The sequence below is a fragment of the Crinia signifera genome, chromosome 6 (assembly GCF_055691185.1).
Source record: "Crinia signifera chromosome 6, ASM5569118v1, whole genome shotgun sequence".
NCBI lineage: Eukaryota > Metazoa > Chordata > Amphibia > Anura > Myobatrachidae > Crinia > Crinia signifera.
Window position 1 is genome coordinate 284,838,407 of NC_139222.1, and position 19,025 is coordinate 284,857,431.

General features: G+C 47.3%; 1 protein-coding gene across 5 annotated transcripts in view; it reads left to right on the forward strand.

Annotated features, from left to right (window-relative positions):
* Positions 1 to 974: 974 nt before the first annotated feature.
* The window catches only part of SORCS1 (sortilin related VPS10 domain containing receptor 1), a 501,652-nt gene continuing 483,601 nt past the window's right edge, over positions 975 to 19,025 (forward strand). For 3 of the 5 annotated variants that reach the window (XM_083149860.1, XM_083149859.1, XM_083149861.1), the window contains exon 1: positions 976 to 2,289. In XM_083149860.1, coding sequence (XP_083005986.1) covers positions 1,273 to 2,289 — 1,017 coding nt within the window. In that variant the 5' untranslated portion in view covers positions 976 to 1,272. Of the gene's footprint in view, positions 2,290 to 19,025 lie in introns of all 5 variants that reach the window. The other 2 variants (XM_083149856.1, XM_083149858.1) reach the window with 1 other exon arrangement.

Here is a 19,025-nt window from a genome sequence, read left to right on the forward strand (position 1 = left end):
TACTAAACAGAATATTACAATACTTTGTTAACGATATCAACGGTGCTGCCAAACGAATGATCTAGCGCAGGCATGTCCAACCTGTGGCCCTCCAGCTGTTGTAAAACTACACATCCCAGCATGCCATACCATAGTATTGCTATTAGGGAATGCTAAAACTACTGCAAGGCATGCTGGGAATGTGTAGTTTCACAACATCTGGAGGGCCGCAGGTTGGACATGCCTGATCTAGCGCTTAATTACTGAACAATATTGTTCAGTGACGTCACCGGGATCCTCCCCGAACATGCTGTTGTTGGCGATATTGTCAGATTTGGCTACATGTTCAAACAAGAACCGTGAACGACCATGGGACAGCGCACCACTAACGATATACTGTGAACACACTAAACGATGTGCATGATATTATCGTTCACAGTATCATCATCGTTGTCTAGTGTGTACCCAGCTTGACTGTCAGGCAAATTGATTTAACTACAAGTTCCAGCAGCAGGTGTTTAACGTTCTTAAAGCTCCAGCAAGCTCTGGCACCCACTGGCAGCAATCAGCATGCTGGTGCTTGTAGTTCAACCTTCTCTGGCATGCCCAAAGCATTCATTTGCCATCAGGGCTTGCTGTGACTTGTAGTTCCAAAACTTTGAAATCATTCCTCTGTCAGCCACCGCAGCAGGGTGCCAGGGCCTCTGGCAGCCTCCGCAGCAGGGTGCCAGGGGTAGCCCAATAAGGGCTGCTGCAGGGTTGATGGTGGGAAGACAGGGGGAAAGTTTGAGCAGATGCAGCACAGAGGACAGTGCGCTTCTTTTAGCACAGACTTGGTTAATGATCAGAAAATACAATGGGCTGCTGTTAGGGCTTAACCTCTAGTGTGCCAGCAGCAGGAGCTCTGCTGCCCCCTGTGGGAGGGAAGGGGTTAAGGACATGTGTCATTGCTGTGTGTGACTGTGCCTGGTGGCTGTCTGGGCTGCATCCTCACTGAATGCACCAGCAGTCTCTGCACTCTCATCTTCCTCCCTCACTGTCTCTCTGGCACTGGAGCTCTCAGATCCACTTCAACTTTGTCTCCCCCTCTATTCCTCACTCTCTCCCATCCTCTCTCCCTCTCTCTCTCTCCCTCTCTCCCTCTCTCCATCCAGCTCCTCCCCTGTCTGCTGGATCCTACATCAAACCCGACATCATCAGCTCTGCAAGAAAATTCCTTTTCCCCCTGCCTGCTCCATCCAGCCTGAGCGCTGAGAAACTTCCATGGAGTTGGAGTGAGAGGAGCTTCTGACCATGGGGGGTCTCCAGGACTTTGGGCTGCTGGTCTTACTGGTCACTGTGATGAGGCTGGAGGGGGTCAGAGGGGAGCTGACCTGCTCATCCTGCCACCCTCACATTAGATTACAGCAGGGGGCAGGTGCTGGGCACATGGTGAAGAGGATGCAGGGGACTGCTGCAGGTGGCTGGGGGGAGACGTTGGGGCATAGTGGGCACAGCATGGGTGATGGGCAGATGGAGGGCACTGACCAGGATCCTGCAGCCTGGAGGAGGACATATAGCATTAATGGGGCTGCGGGGCATGATGTGGGCGAGGGGTATGAAGGGGCAGGAGGCAGGGGTAGCTGGGGTGATCGGGAGGGTGATGTGCTGAGGCAAGGGGGAGCCAGAGGGCAGCATGGGCATACAGGGGCTGAGGCAGAGTTCTTCATGGGCACAGAGGGAGATGTGAGTGGCAGGACCGGGCAGCATGTGGGTGAGGGGGGTGATGAGGAAGAGTTGTTGGGCTCCGGAAAGAGTTATTGGGGCAATGGTGATGTTCGTTTTATGGGTGCCAGGGGGGATACTAGGGGCGATGGCAGTGCCAGGGGGGGTGGCAGGCGACATGACAGTGCCATGGGTGATACCAGAAGGCATGGCAGTGCCAGGAATGTTATCAGGGGGCATGGCAGTGATAGTGGAGATGGCAGTGCCAGGGGAGGTACCGCTGCCAGCGGATATGCTAGTGCCAGGGATGATGCCAGGGGTGGTGAGGGTGGCAGGCTGAGAGAGGGTACAGCCGCATATGCCCCCACACGCAGCCCCACGCCCAGTGGGCACGGTGCCCCGGACTCCCAGGAGGCGCCCAGAAGGGCAGGGAGACGGGTGAGAGAGGCTGGCGGGCGCAGGGTGACCCGAGCACAGGCCAGTGACCCGGACCGGGTGAGCCGGTTCAGCGTGGAGGAGCTGAAGCTGAGCAGCAGCACGTTCTCCCTGACCGGGGACTCCGCTCACAACCAGGCGATGGTGCATTGGTCCGGGCACAACAGCAGCGTGAGTACCCTCCGGTGATACCGGGTATTTACCCCCATATAGTGATACCGAGTATGTAACTACCCACCCTCCACTCCCCATATAGTGACACCTGGTATATAACTACCCCCCACCCTCCATATAGTGACACCTGGTATATAACTACCCCCCCCCCCCACCAAATAGTGACACCGAGTATGTAACTACCCCCCCCATATAGTGACACCGAGTATGTAACTACCCCCCCTCCCATATAGTGACACCGAGTATATAACTACCCTCCACCCTCCATATAGTGTCACCTGGTATATAACTACCCACCCCCCCCGTCCCCCCCCACCATATAGTGACACCGAGTATGTAACTACCCCCCCACATATAGTGACACCGAGTATGTAACTACCCCCCCCCCATATAGTGATACCGAGTATGTAACTACCCCCCCCCCCCATATAGTGACACCTGGTATATAACTACCCCCCCACCCTCCATATAGTGACACCTGGTATATAACTACCCCCCCCCCCACCCACCATATAGTGACACCGAGTATGTAACTACCCCCCCCCCATATAGTGACACCGAGTATGTAACTACCCCCCCTCCATATAGTGACGCCGAGTATAATTACTCCCCCCCCCCCCATATAGTGACACCGAGTATGTAACTACCCCCCCCCCCCCATATAGTGATACCGGGTATATAACTACCCTCCCCCATATAGTGACACCGAGTATGTAACTACCCCCCCCCCCCCCATATAGTGATACCGGGTATATAACTACCCTCCCCCATATAGTGACACCGAGTATATAACTACCCCATATAGTGACACCGAGTATATAACTACCCCCCCCATATAGTGACACCGAGCATATACCCCATATAGTGACACAGAGTATACAGTAGCTACCCCCCATATAGTGACACCGAGTATATAATTACCCCATATAGTGATACCGAGTATATAACTACCCCATATAGTGATAACGAGTTTAACTACCCCACCCCCATATAGTGACACCGAGTATATAACTACCCCATATATAGTGACACCGAGTATATAACTACCCCCCGCCATACAGTGACACCGAGTATATACCCCGTATAGTGACACCGAGTATACAGTAGCTACCCCCCATATAGTGACACCGAGTATATAACTACCCCATATAGTGACACCGAGTATATAACTCCCCCCCCCAATATAGTGACACCGAGCATATACCCCATATAGTGATACAGAGTATACTGTAACTTCCCCCCATATAGTGATACCAAGTAAATAACTACCCCCATATAGTGACACCGATTATATAACTACCCCCCCCCCATATAGTGATACCGAGTATATAACTACCCCCCCCCCCCCTATAGTGACACCGAGTATATAACTACCCCCATAGAGTGACACCGGGTATATACCCCGTATAGTGACACCGAGTATATAACTACCCCATATAGTGACACCGAGTATATAACCCCCCCCCCCAATATAGTGACACCGAGCATATACCCCATATAGTGATACAGAGTATAGAGTAACTTCCCCCCATATAGTGATACCAAGTAAATAACTACCCCCATATAGTGACACCGATTATATAACTACCCCCCCCATATAGTGACACCGATTATATAACTACCCCCCCCCATATAGTGACACCGATTATATAACTACCCCCCCCATATAGTGATACCGAGTATATAACTACCCCCCCCCCATATAGTGACACCGGGTATATAACAACCCCCATATAGTGACACCGATTATATAACTACCCCCCCCATATAGTGACACCGATTATATAACTACCCCCCCCATATAGTGACACCGATTATAAAACTACCCCCCCATATAGTGATACCGAGTATATAACTACCCCCCCCCCCCCATATAGTGACACCGGGTATATAACAACCCCCATATAGTGAACACCGGGTATATAACTACCCCCCCCCCCATATAGTGAACACCGGGTATATAAGTACCTCCCCCTATAGTGACACCGAGTATATAACTACCCCCATAGAGTGACACGGGTATATACCCCCCATATAGTGACACCGACTATATAACTACCCCCATAGAGTGACATCGGGTATATACCCCCAATATAGTGACACCAAGTATATAACTACCCCCATAGAGTGACATCGGGTATATACCCCCAATATAGTGACACCAAGTATATAACTACCCCCATAGAGTGACATCGGGTATATACCCCCAATATAGTGACACCGAGTATATAACTACCCCCATAGAGTGACATCGGGTATATACCCCCAATATAGTGACACCAAGTATATAACTACCCCCCATGCAGTAACACCAAGTATATAACTACCCCCCATATAGTGACACCGAGTATATAACTACCTCCATATAGTGACAGCGAGTATATAACTACCCTCCATATAGTGACACCGAGTATATAACTACCCCCCATATAGTGACACCGAGTATATAACTACCCCCCATATAGTGACACCGATTTTATAACTACACCCCCTTATAGTGACACTGAGTATAACTACTGTAGTCTCCTTTTAAGGAGACTTATTATGACTACTCCCTATAGTGAGGGTGTTACTAAGTATTACCCCTCCTGGTATACAGTGTGACTGAGTATTACCCCTCCTGGTATACAGTGTGACTGAGTATTACCCCTCCTGTTATAGAGTGTGACTGAGTATTACCCCTCCTGGTATACAGTGTGACTAAGTATTACCCCTCCTGTTATAGAGTGTGACTGAGAATAACCCCTCCTTCTATACAGTGTTATAGAATGTAACTATTACCCCTCCCGCAAATGTACGTTTTATATAGTGGGACTGAGTAGTTCCTCTGTATACTGTCGTTGGTCCTGCTCAGTCTAACTGTTATATATATATAGTAGTGTCATACAGAGTAATACCGTACCTCCTATCTATGTATACTGTCACTGTATCCTGCCTGTGACATAGTAGGATGGAGTATATAGTGGGACTGAGTAGAACCTCTGTATACTGTCGTTGGTCCTGCTCAGTCTAACTGTTATATATATATAGTAGTGTCATACAGAGTAATACCGTACCTCCTATCTATGTATACTGTCACTGTATCCTGCCTGTGACATAGTAGGATGGAGTATATAGTGGGACTGAGTAGTACCTCTGTATACTGTCGTTGGTCCTGCTCAGTCTCACTGTTATATATATATAGTAGTGTCATACAGAGTAATACCGTACCTCCTATCTATGTATACTGTCACTGTATCCTGCCTGTGACATAGTAGGATGGAGTATATAGTGGGACTGAGTAGTACCTCTGTATACTGTCGTTGGTCCTGCTCAGTCTCACTGTTATATATATATATATAGTAGTGTCATACAGAGTAATACCGTACCTCCTATCTATGTATACTGTCACTGTATCCTGCCTGTGACATAGTAGGATGGAGTATATAGTGGGATCGGATAGAGTATGACAGGACGATGTTGTCTCCTAGCGTTGGACTGAGTATTACCTGTATGCAGTGTGTTATCCCCTCTGTGGTGGTGCGGTTGCTTGTTACTGTGTATACAGTGTATTATTAATAGTAGCAGTTGCTGGTGATGTACCTGTGTACTGACGGTATCGTGCCATAGACACTCGGGACCATATATTCTGTATATATCATACACAGCGAGCTCAGCCGTACAGTAATAATCCTATAACTATCTCTCTTCTGTACATTATAACATAGCAATCTGCGGGGATACTGAGTATGTTCTCTGCAATGTCTTTATTTCCTATCGTGATTCCCCATTATCTGATATAGTGACACTGAGTATGACCACTCTGGTTAGGGCGACCCAGGGATTATAGTGACAAAAACTTTCAGTAATATATTTTGTGCCAAGTATCATAGCAATACCAGCCACTGTGCTACTGTGCTACTGTCCCTAATGCATGTATTATGTCGGAATATCGTGATAGTGCAAGGGCATGAGTACAGGGTATCACCGGGCATTGGTACAGGGTATCACCAGGCATCGGTACAGGGGTATCACCGGGCATCAGTACAGGGGTATTACCGAGCATCAGTACAGGGGTATCACCAGGCATCGGTACAGGGGTATCACCAGGCATCGGTACAGGGTATCACCGGGCATCAGTACAGGAGTATCACCGAGCATCAGTACAGGAGTATCACCGAGCATCAGTACAGGGGTATCACCGAGCAGCAGTACAGGGGTATCACCGAGCATCAGTACAGGAGTATCACCGAGCATCTGTACTGGGGTATCACCGGGCATCGGTACAGGGGTATCACCGAGCATCAGTACTGGGGTATCACCTGGCATCGGTACAGGGTATCACCGAGCATTAGTACAGGAGTATCACCGAGCATCAGTACAGGAGTATCACCGAGCATCAGTACAGGAGTATCACCGAGCATCAGTACAGGAGTATCACCGAGCATCTGTACTGGGGTATCACCGTGCATCAGTACAGGGTATCACCGTGCATCAGTACAGGAGTATCACCGAGCATCAGTACAGGGTATCACCATGCCTCAGTACAGGGGTATCACCGAGCATCAGTACAGGGTATCACCGAGCATCAGTACAGGAGTATCACCGAGCATCAGTACAGGAGTATCACCGAGCATCAGTACAGGGGTATCACCGTGCATCAGTACAGGAGTATCACCGAGCATCTGTACTGGGGTATCACCGTGCATCAGTACAGGAGTATCACCGAGCATCAGTACAGGAATATTACCGAGCATCAGTACAGGAGTATCATCGAGCATCAGTACAGGGTATCACCGAGCATCAGTACAGGAGTATCACCGAGCATCAGTACAGGAGTATCACCGAGCATCAGTACAGGGGTATCACCGTGCATCAGTACAGGGGTATCACAGAGCATCAGTACTCGGGTATCACCGAGCATCAGTACAGGAGTATCACCGAGCATCAGTACAGGTTATCACCGAGCATCAGTACAAGGTATCACGAGCATCAGTACAGGGGTATCATCGAGCATCAGTACAGGAGTATCACCGAGCATCAGTACAGGTTATCACCGAGCATCAGTACAAGGTATCACGAGCATCAGTACAGGGGTATCATCGAGCATCAGTACTGGGGTATCACCGTGCATCAGTACAGGGGTATCACCGTGCATCAGTACTGGGGGATCACCGAGCATCAGTACTGGGGTATCACCGTGCATCAGTACAGGGGTATCACCGTGCATCAGTACAGGGGTATCACCGTGCATCATTACTGGGGGATCACCGAGCATCAGTACTGGGGTATCACCGTGCATCGGTACAGGGGTATCACCGAGCATCGGTACAGGGGTATCACAGAGCATCAGTACAGGGGTATCACCGTGCATCAGTACTGGGGGATCACCGAGCATCAGTACTGGGGTATCACCGTGCATCAGTACAGGGTATCACCGTGCATCAGTACAGGGGTATCACCGAGCATCAGTACTGGGGTATCACCGAGCATCAGTACAGGGGTATCACTGAGCATCAGAACAGGGGTATCACCATGCATCAGTACAGGGGTATCACCGAGCATCAGTACAGGGGTATCACCGTGCATCAGTACAGGGGTATCACCGTGAATCAGTACTGGGGTATCACCGAGCATCAGTACAGAAGTATCACCGAGCATCAGTACTGGGGTATCACCGTGCATCAGTACAGGGGTATCACCGTGCATCAGTACAGGGGTATCACCGTGCATCAGTACAGGAGTATCACCGAGCATCAGTACAGGGGTATCACCGTGCATCAGTACAGGGGTATCACCGTGCATCAGTACAGGAGTATCACCGAGCATCAGTACTGGGGTATCACCGTGCATCAGTACAGGGGTATCACCGTGCATCAGTACAGGAGTATCACCGAGCATCAGTACAGGAGTATCATCGAGCATCAGTACAGGAGTATCACCGAGCATCAGTACAGGGGTATCACAGAGCATCAGTACAGGGGTATCACCGAGCCTTGGTACAGGGGTATCACAGAGCATCAGTACTGTTGTATCGCCGAGCCTTAGTACAGGGGTATCACCGGGCATCAGTACAGAGTATCACCGTGCATCAGTACAGGAGTATCACCGTGCATCAGTACAGGGGTATCACCGAGCATCAGTACAGGGTATCACCGTGCATCAGTACAGGGGTATCACAGAGCATCAGTACTGGGGTATCACCGAGCCTTAGTACAGGGGTATCACCGGGCATCGGTATAGGGTATCACCGTGCATCAGTAAAGGGTATCACCGAGCATCAGTACAGGAGTATCACCGAGCATCAGTACAGGAGTATCACCGAGCATCAGTACAGGAGTATCACCGTGCATCAGTACAGGGGTATCACCGAGCATCAGTACAGGGTATCACCGAGCATCAGTACAGGAGTATCACCGAGCATCAGTACAGGTTATCACCGTGCATCAGTACAGGAGTATCACCGTGCATCAGTACAGGGGTATCACCGTGCATCAGTACAGGGGTATCACCGTGCATCAGTACAGGGTATCACCGTGCATCGGTACAGGGGTATCACCGTGCATCAGTACAGGGGTGTCACCGAGCATCGGTACAGGGGTATCACAGAGCATCAGTACAGGGGTATCACCGAGCATCAGTACAGGGTATCACCGTGCATCAGTACAGGGGTATCACCGTGCATCAGTACAGGGGTATCACCGTGCATCAGTACAGGAGTATCACCGAGCATCAGTACAGGAGTATCACCGTGCATCAGTACAGGGGTATCACCGAGCATCGGTACAGAGTATCACCGGGCATCGGTACAGGGGTATCACCGTGCATCAGTACAGGGGTATCACCGTGCATCAGTACAGGAGTATCACCGAGCATCAGTACAGGAGAATCACCGTGCATCAGTACAGGGGTATCACCGAGCATCAGTACAGGGTATCACCGTGCATCAGTACAGGGGTATCACAGAGCATCAGTACTGGGGTATCACCGAGCCTTAGTACAGGGGTATCACCGGGCATCGGTACAGGGTATCACCGTGCATCAGTACAGGGTATCACCGTGCATCAGTACAGGGGTATCACCGTGCATCAGTACAGGAGTATCACCGAGCATCAGTACAGAGTATCACCGGGCATCAGTACAGGGGTATCACCGAGCATCAGTACAGGGTATCACCGTGCATTAGTACAGGGGTATCACCGAGCATCAGTACAGGAGTATCACCGAGCATCAGTACAGGGGTATCACCGAGCATCAGTACAGGAGTATCACCGAGCATCTGTACTGGGGTATCACCGAGCATCAGTACAGGGTATCACCGTGCATCAGTACAGGGGTATCACCGAGAATCAGTACAGGAGTATCACCAAGCATCAGTACAGGAGTATCACCGAGCATCAGTACTGGGGTATCACCGAGCATCAGTACAGGAGTATCACCGAGCATCAGTACAGGGGTATCACCGAGCATCAGTACTGGGGTATCACCGAGCATCAGTACTGGGGTATCACCGTGCATCAGTACAGGAGTATCACCGAGCATCAGTACAGGGGTATCACCGTGCATCAGTACAGGGGTATCACCGTGCATCAGTACAGGAGTATCACCGAGCATCAGTACTGGGGTATCACCGTGCATTAGTACAGGGGTATCACCGAGCCTTAGTACAGGGGTATCACCGGGCATCGGTACAGGGTATCACCGTGCATCAGTACAGGAGTATCACCGTGCATCAGTACAGGGGTATCACAGAGCATCAGTACTGGGGTATCACCGAGCCTTGGTACAGGGGTATCACCGAAGTACTGGGGTATCGCCGAGCCTTAGTACAGGGGTATAACCGAGCATCAGTACAGGGGATCACCGAGCATCAGTACAGGAGTATCACCGAGCATCAGTACAGGGGTATCACCAAAGTACTGGGGTATCGCCGAGCCTTAGTACAGGGGTATCACCGTGCATCAGTACAGGGGATCACCGGGCATTAGTACAGGTGTATCAGATTAATATTGCAGCGATAGCACAATGTATAGTGCTGTGATCAGCTTTATAGAACAGTGATACTGAGTACTACTGCTGGCAGCATCCATCCCTACCTGATTTATGGAGCTCCTCTGCCAGCTGCACCAGGCAGTTATAGTGCCAGCTATGCCCTGTTTGCCAGGCTACTCGGATTTCTCAGGATAATGTAAGATGTACAGTATATAGAAGTCATCCTGTCTATGACATGTAGGCAGGCAATGATAAGGGGGGGGGGGGGGGTGTAGATCCAGTCTCTGCATTAACAACAGCTGATCCATGCAATCTCCGTGGGACAGAAATCCCAGCATCACCCAGCAGCCTCTGCTGGGACTTGTAGTTTCATTAGAACTGGTGACTTGCATGTTGATGCCTGTATACTCACAGTGCCATGGCTGAGTGATCCTGCAAACAGTTCTGTACAGCTATAAATCACCAGGGGTCCCCTGTACAAGGAGGTGGGGTACAGCGTCTCTGCAGGCTGTACTCAGTATTTTTGTTGCAAATAGAACCTGTGTTCCAACAGACAGGGGCGAGGGGGGGGGGGGGGAGTGTTAATAAGATTTGTTTGATTTAAGTAAATGAAATCTTTGACAAAGATTCACTGTTGTGTTGCTATAATTATTTTCTAGACATTGATTTTCTATCTAGTTCTGTAGATGATGCATACAGCTCACATTCACTATCTGTGCCCGCCGAACGCATGAGGATAATCAGACTGTAAGTGCTAGGGGGGAGATTTATCAATGAGTGATATTCTTGTTATCACTAATTACTAACAGTAAATGGTGCTACAACCAATTCGCTCCCAACTGGCATTTTTCAAACACACAACAGGTGGAGCTGCTTGATTCGTAACAAGTGGTAACAAGAATATCACTCGATAAATTTGCCCGACTAACTTAAGAGGCAAACTCATGATCGTTTGTTGAATCTGCCCCAGTAAATAACCTATGCCCCCATGGGCAGTGCCCAATGCCATACCGAGTGCAGCCTTGGGGTTAGAGGGCATAGACTACATCAATAGCAGTCACCAGGGCCTGAGTAAAGGTTCCAGGTGCCCATGGCTGCAGCCTATTGGTTACTCAGGCACTAAGCAGTCGCCGCCTTCTCTCGGGGTACGCGGTGTAAGGAACGGCGTCCCAGATCACATTCTCCAGGAAGACATTCAGCACCCAGCAAGACTCCTGAAAGAAGAGGCCAGGAATGAGCCTCATGCCTAGTCTCCAGGCTAGGTGGCAGATAGTAGTGTGGCACTACTGTAGTGCCCCCTTTCCTGAGCCACTTACCACCTTTGCTAATGGAGGATGAGGAATCTTCGCCCCATATCGCTGGGCCCAGACTGCACTATGGGGATGGTTCTAGAGAGAACGCTGCGATTCTCTAGTGAAGATTCCCATGTTATCCCCGTTATCCCCAGTGTTGCAGCCATAGTACATAGCCGTGAGTTACTATTTTCCAGGTTTTATGGCCTTGGTGGTTTTCATTCTTGTCATATCAGTTTTGTCTATTTGCTTTCGATGTAAACTCTTAAGTAATAATATAATGATTTGCACTTTATTTTCATCCTTTCTGCTGTGCTATTTACTGGTGGTAAAATGGGCCTGATTCGGGGCTGTTTGCTAGGCAGCCCATCCTGGAGCGAATGCACTGGCGGGTGTGAAACTTGCTGAAAGCGTTCGGCCCTGGGGCTTGCACATGCACAAACCCCAAACATTGGCCGGGGTAACGAATTCTTCCCGCACTGAGCTGGCCTGAATCGCCCCCAATATTTATTAATTAACGTTCTTAACCTGACTACTTGTGAGCTGGAGATCGCAGCCAATGTGTATTAAGTAGCTCTAACATAGAAGTCTGATACATTTCCTGGCTTCTAACCACAGACAGACAAGACCAAATATATATGATGTTAGTTATTTATACACCGAGCCAAAAAAACCCAGGTCAGCGTTGGTGTAAAAGGGACCAACCTAGGTCCATTTACACTGGAATCCTTCCCAGGTCCTGACCAGGGTGGAACATTGGTAGGACCTGAGTAGTGGGCGGTGTAAACGTTCCCAACCCAGGTTGGGACATCCGGGTAGTGCTGAAAGGATACCGGAAGCACGTGACACGCTTTCTGGAAGTTGGTGCCATGTGTTCCACAGTGCGTTGCAGCGGCAAAAGACAGCAGCCATGCGAACAGTGCACACAGGCTCTGGGCACACCTGCTACCTGGCACTGAAATAGGCCATTACAGCCTGAACACACTATCGATATAAATAAATTATTTTTTACATTTTCTTTGTTCATTCTGCCTATATATTTTAGAAGTTGTTATAAAAGTTATATTTTAAAACAATCACTATCAGTGCACCCAAAAAGTGTTTTTGTCTTTAGCCCACCCTCTTACGGGTAAACCCCTTCTCTCCTCAGTTACTATACTGAATGCTGGGTGCACCACTGGGTGTATCAATATACAACTACAGGAATTGTCGTTAGTAGTTTATTACATTAGTTTATTTACTAATTAGAGGTTACTTTATTGCTGTCTGTGTGGTTCCTTCTACATTCACCACGACTCTATAGGTGGACCTGCCACAGCCCTATCCTGCACTAAGAAGCAGAGCTGACAGGCAGTAGCAAAACCAAGAGCTTAAAGGAGAAGGGTGCGTGATGTGCCTCCCACTCCAGTGACCCTACTGACAGAAATCATAATTGTATGTAGTATCATTTATGTTCTTTTTTGGTCTGTGCTGAGGGAGCACATGTGAGATTCGGTCTACTGCTGCAGGGGAAGGGGGCTGGGGGAGCACATGGGAGATGCTGCACTTTTTAACTGCTGTGTGTGCTTGAGCGCTGAATACAACTTTTTGAATAAATATTTTACAAAATAAACCAACATTGTCAGGCTAACTTGTCATGTCTTTTAATCTAATTTTTATGTTAAATCATTGAGGGAAGGTTGGCTGGCAGTTTATCAGTCCTAAAATTAAAATTTTTAATGTCATCCACAGAATAAAAGCAGGGCTGACCCAGGTTCAGTGTAAACGGCGCAGACCCGGGTCCGACCTGGGTCACAGTGCTATATAGCTTGTTGTTCCACTACAGCAGAGAAATAATAAACAATGTTTGCAAATTATTGTATCAACATCAATAAATAAATTATAATCACGCAAAATTCCCTGTCTGATCTAGTAATACCTACTGGGGGTGATTCAGGTTGGCTCACAAAAGCAAACTCAATCTTTAATGGACAAAACCATGCTGCACTGCAGGTGGGGCAGACGCAACATGTGCACAGAGATAGTTAGGTTTGGGGGAGTTATTTTTTTTCTGTGCAGGCTAAATACTGGCTGCTTTATTCTTCAATTTAGATTTCAGTTTGAACACACCCCAGCCAAATCTTACTCTCTCTGCAAATATTACATCCCCCCCCCTGCAGTGCACATGGTTCTGCCCATTAGACTTCGCTTTTGCAAAACAACCTGAATTAGGCCCACTGTTCTACTGTATAAGCAGCAGACTTCATTGAACGTATATTTTTAAATAATTATGTATCTCTTGTGTATAAATGGTGCAGAGACATGTTGCCCAGGAGATGAAAGCTGAAGAATTATGACCTTCTTATGTTAGTTTCACCCCAGTGTTCCCAATCATAACCAAGAATCATCCACAATCTGTATTGCCCATATAAATAGACTATGGGGAATGTAATGGGCTACAAGACAATGACAATCTGCGGAATTCTGTTGAATTTGTATTTACACCAAAATGGCCCCAGTTTCGTCATCTCAGAATCTGTTACGTAAACCCCTGCATTACACAGTTATATATTTTAGGGGTGTGTTTGCAACCAATCAGATCCTAGATACACAGGTGCTACACAAATTATCTGTACAATCTGATTGGTACAATTCACACAAGGCTTTATAATTCTCTATTGTTATATACTGAAATTAAGGATTGGTTTCAGTTAGAATTGTATTTATCCTGGTACATTTTTTACTACCTTCCGTCAGTCTAACATCGCACGTTACTAGGCACCCCCCCACTCCATATGGTTTAACCTCCCCCCCCCCACACACACTCACCCCATCCTTTAAAAATATATATATAGTATATTCGGCCCCCTTACTGTTTTTTTTGTGGACCAATTTCCCATAACACTATTCTCTAAGCCCTCCAGTCCTTCCCCTTGGTAATTATACTGGTCCCCACTCGCTGCTGATGCGTCCTAGGTGAGGATGTTTGATTTCTTCAGACCTGTTTGTGGTTTGTAGTATAAATATTACATTGTAGTCGATTAAGCTAATGGGGTAAAATCTGCATAGCTGCAGCCAGTGCTCACGTGCTGAGATTTGTAACATGGTAACGTAAGAATTATTTATGGAGCATGTACACGTGTGAATAATGTATGACTCATAAACATGACAGACATGTAAAAGAGTGTAACACGTCACAAAGCACTTTATTACTCTGTGACTTCCATGCAGTTATTTGTCCTTGACTTCAATGACGAGTCTTCTTAAGTATTATTATTATTATTATTATCTATATATATCAATAGCAGAAGGACGACTTTAATGAATGAGGAATTTCTATGATGCAGTTGCCTGAGCACATTCAGTTATGTGGCAGAACATCCACCTGCCATTTACAATGCATCACCATTGTGCTCTGGAAAATTTGACAGTTGGTGGACTTTCCCTGTGCACCTGCTGGGTGACCTGGAACATGTGACCTGCTGGGTGGTCTGAAAAAAAAAAGGCCGTCCTTGTGGCTGACATGGAGAGTTAGTGGCAAAATGTATGCAAATTGCTCTTTACAAAAAGCCTGTATTTTTGGATTCTGTATTGATTGCTTGGGTATATTTGGTGCACATGACCATTTGTGGGCACGCCTAACGCGAATGCATTGCTGGCAATTGTGGCAAGGATGAGGTTGGACATATCTGTATATAATTATATATATGGGGGGGGGGCTGCTCACCTTTGTGTGTCTCGGACTGCTCCGTCTCTCCCCTGTCCCACTTCTCTAGGCACAGGCATTATAAGCATAACCACTAGTGTCACCTCCACCTAACTACTAGCGTCACCCCCGTACTACTTGATTTCGCTAAAGCTTTTGACACGGTGCCTCATAAAAGGTTATTAATGAAACTAGGTAATTTAGGGTTAGGAGATAAAATTTGTAATTGGATTAAAAACTGGTTGCACAATTGGGGACAGAGAGTGGTGGTAAATGGCATACATTCCAGCTGGGGTAAGGTCCAACGTGGAGTCCTGCAAGGTGGGACCCACCTAGTCTAATATATTCATTAATGATATTGGTAGTGAAATAGTGAGTACAATTGCAATATTTGCAGATGACACAAAATTAAGTAAGGATATTAACTCAGGAGAGGATGTAGAAACACTACAAAGTGACATAAATAAACTGGAAAGGTGGGCGGAAAGGTGGAAAATGCAGTTTAGCGTTGAAAAATGTAAAGTAATTCATTATGGGAACAAAAATGAACAAGCTACTTATAGGCTAAATGGAGTTATTATAGGTAATTCTGCTGCAGAGGACTTGGGGGTCATCATAGATGAAAAATTGGGTAGTAGTGCACACTGCTCAAGTGCAGCAAAAAAAGCAAACCGGACACTGGCATGCATTAAAAGGGGTATGTATTCAAGGGATGCCAATTTGATAGTGCCTCCTTACAAAGCATTGGTGAGACCACACTGGGAATATTAAAAAGGACATAAATGAATTGGAACAGTTACAGAAAAGGGCGACTAAGCTAGTAAAAGGTCTCGAATCACTAGAATACAAAGATAGGTTAACCAGGCTGAATATGTTTTCACTGGAGAAACGGAGGGTGAGAGGTGATATGATTTGTATGTTCAAATACAGGATTGGGAATCATATGGAACTGGGAGATGATTGGTCACTAACAGGCCTATACTTAGGACACGCGGGCATGTACTGAGGCTCGAGAAAAAGAGATTCCGTACTGAATTAAGAAGAGGATTCTTCACCATTAGAGCAGTAACATTCTGGAACTCATTGCCGGTGGGGTGGTTACAGCAACTACTGTTAATTAATTTAAATCAAAACTGGATGCATTTTTGGCCACTAAGGGAATCCTATAGATATGACTTACTCACGCCAGTAGTTACAAGTTACATAGGTTAAACTCAATGGACTAACATCATTTTTCAGCCTAACCACCAGTGTCACCACCACCTAACCACTAGTGTCACCCCCACCTAACCATTAGTGTTACCATCACCACTACCTAACCACTAGTGTCACCACCACCTAACCACAAGTGTAACCCCCACCTAACCACTAGTGTAACCCCCACCTAACCACCAGTGTCACCACCACCTAACCACTAGTGTCACCCCCACCTAACCATTAGTGTTACCATCACCACTACCTAACCACTAGTGTCACCACCACCTAACCACAAGTGTAACCCCCACCTAACCACTAGTGTAACCCCCACCTAACCACTAGTGTCACTACCACCTAACCACTAGTGTTACCACCACCTAACCACTAGTGTAACCCCCACCTAACCACTAGTGTCACCACCACCTAACCACTAGTGTTACCACCACCTAACCACTAGTGTCACCACCACTACCTAACCACTAGTGTCACCACCACCTAACCACTAGTGTAACCCCCACCTACCCACTAGTGTCACCTTCACCTAACCACTAGTGTCACCACCACCTAACCACTAGTGTCACCACCACCTAACCACTAGTGTTACCACCACCTAAACACTAGTGTAACCCCACCTAACCACTAGTGTTACCACCACCTAACCACTAGTGTAACCCCACCTAACCACTAGTGTCACCACCACCTAACCACTAGTGTTACCACCACCTAAACACTAGTGTCACCACCACCTAACCACTAGTGTTACCACCACCTAAACACTAGTGTCACCACCACCTAACCACTAGTGTCACCACCAACTTACCACTAGTGTTACCACCACCCAACCACTAGTGTCACCACCACCCAACCACTAGTGTCACCACCACCCAACCACTAGTATCACCTCCACCAAACACTCTCTTAAAGCTACACTAAAACTTGGTAGCAGTTAGAGATCGGTGCATCAAATCTTAGGCTGGGTATTTACTATACAATGTGTACACATCCCACATTGGCAGAGACAGGACCCGGTATGTGACCAGTGACGGAGCAACAGCGGGGCCATGCTGCATTCGGCTAATGACATTTCTCATCAGCACTGCATTTAGGACTGATGGGGATGTTGCTGACGACCAGCATGAGCGCACATTGGGGCAGATGTATAAATGCAAGGGTGATAAAGAGAGATAAACGTCCAGCCAATCAGCTCCTAACTGACTTTTTTCAAACACATCTTGTAACATGACAGTTAGGAGGTGATTGGCTGGATGTTTATCTCTCTATCACCCTTGCATTTATCTCTTGTTAAGGCTTAATACATCTGCCCCATTGTCAGCACATAGTGGTTACATGCTAGACGATGTGCCCGATATTTTGATCAGTCGGCTCTTACGACATATCACCACTTGTGTACCCAGCATTAGAGTACCATCGTTGTTGAGTTCATACATGAATAGGTCTCAGCTTCCCGAAATATTGGTAAATAAATAACAGACACTGGAGGATATGGCGATGTTTAAAGCAGACACGGTCGGAGGTGGTCTGTCGTCGGCGAGCCCACAGCAGGGCGATAATCTGCTGGCCTTAGAGGTGGAGGAATCACTTTGGCCTAATTTCATTTATTTGTGAATTGTGATTCCTTACCCTAACCGTCAGCATCCTTAGACTGTCTACATTTGAAATAGCAACAGTTGTAAACATCTGCCTGTCGGCATCGTGCCTGTCAACAGTTTGAACCAGCGGTTAACTTTAGACATTCAAGTTCAAATCAGTAAAATATGCCATAGTGCTGTAATCAGTTGTACTCCAACTGCGCATCTCTGTTTCTCCCCCTGTCGGACATGCAAATGGACTGGAACCTCGATCTCCATACACTGTCTTTACAGATGGCGCAGGTTAGATGATAGCATCGGATTCCCACCGATTAAACGCTGCGGAGTCTATGAAGTGGGAACACTGCATTTTGGATAATGCCATAACTTTCTGTGACTCTGATTGCCTTAATGACAAATGACAAGTTAATTGTTCTGCAAATGTGTTTTCTTGAGGCGGCAGAAATGAAGACGGTGAAATTTAGCAGAATTATTTATCGCGGCTCTAAGTGATGATTGCAAAAGATGAATAATAAATCAAGCAATAAAATAAATTCTATAATAATTAGACGCGTGCTAATGGATACACCGGATTGTTCCTCGAAGGCGCAAGGAGCGATAACCCTTCTTTCATTATGGTTTAGTACTTTGCGAGTCTCTGCCAGCGGAACCCTCAGGCAGTCTTGGCAAAACATTTCCTTCCCAGCTTTCCCTGCCCAGCTCATCTTTAAATAATGAAGACTATTATTTTGCTCGGCATTTAATAACTTTTCAAGGGATCTGTCCAGTCAATTATGCAGGAGATCATAGGACGCGGTGTGCAATGACTTCGCAGCGGGGGCTTCAATAAAACTCCCAGCCGGTGCTCTGTGAATGTAATGCATCCGCCTAGACTAGTGCAAGGCCCCTGTTTATGTAGCGGGGTGATTATGTATTAATGCCTCTGCTCTCTGTTGTCATGTAGCCGCTGCATCAGTCATACTTACTGGAAGAGTCACG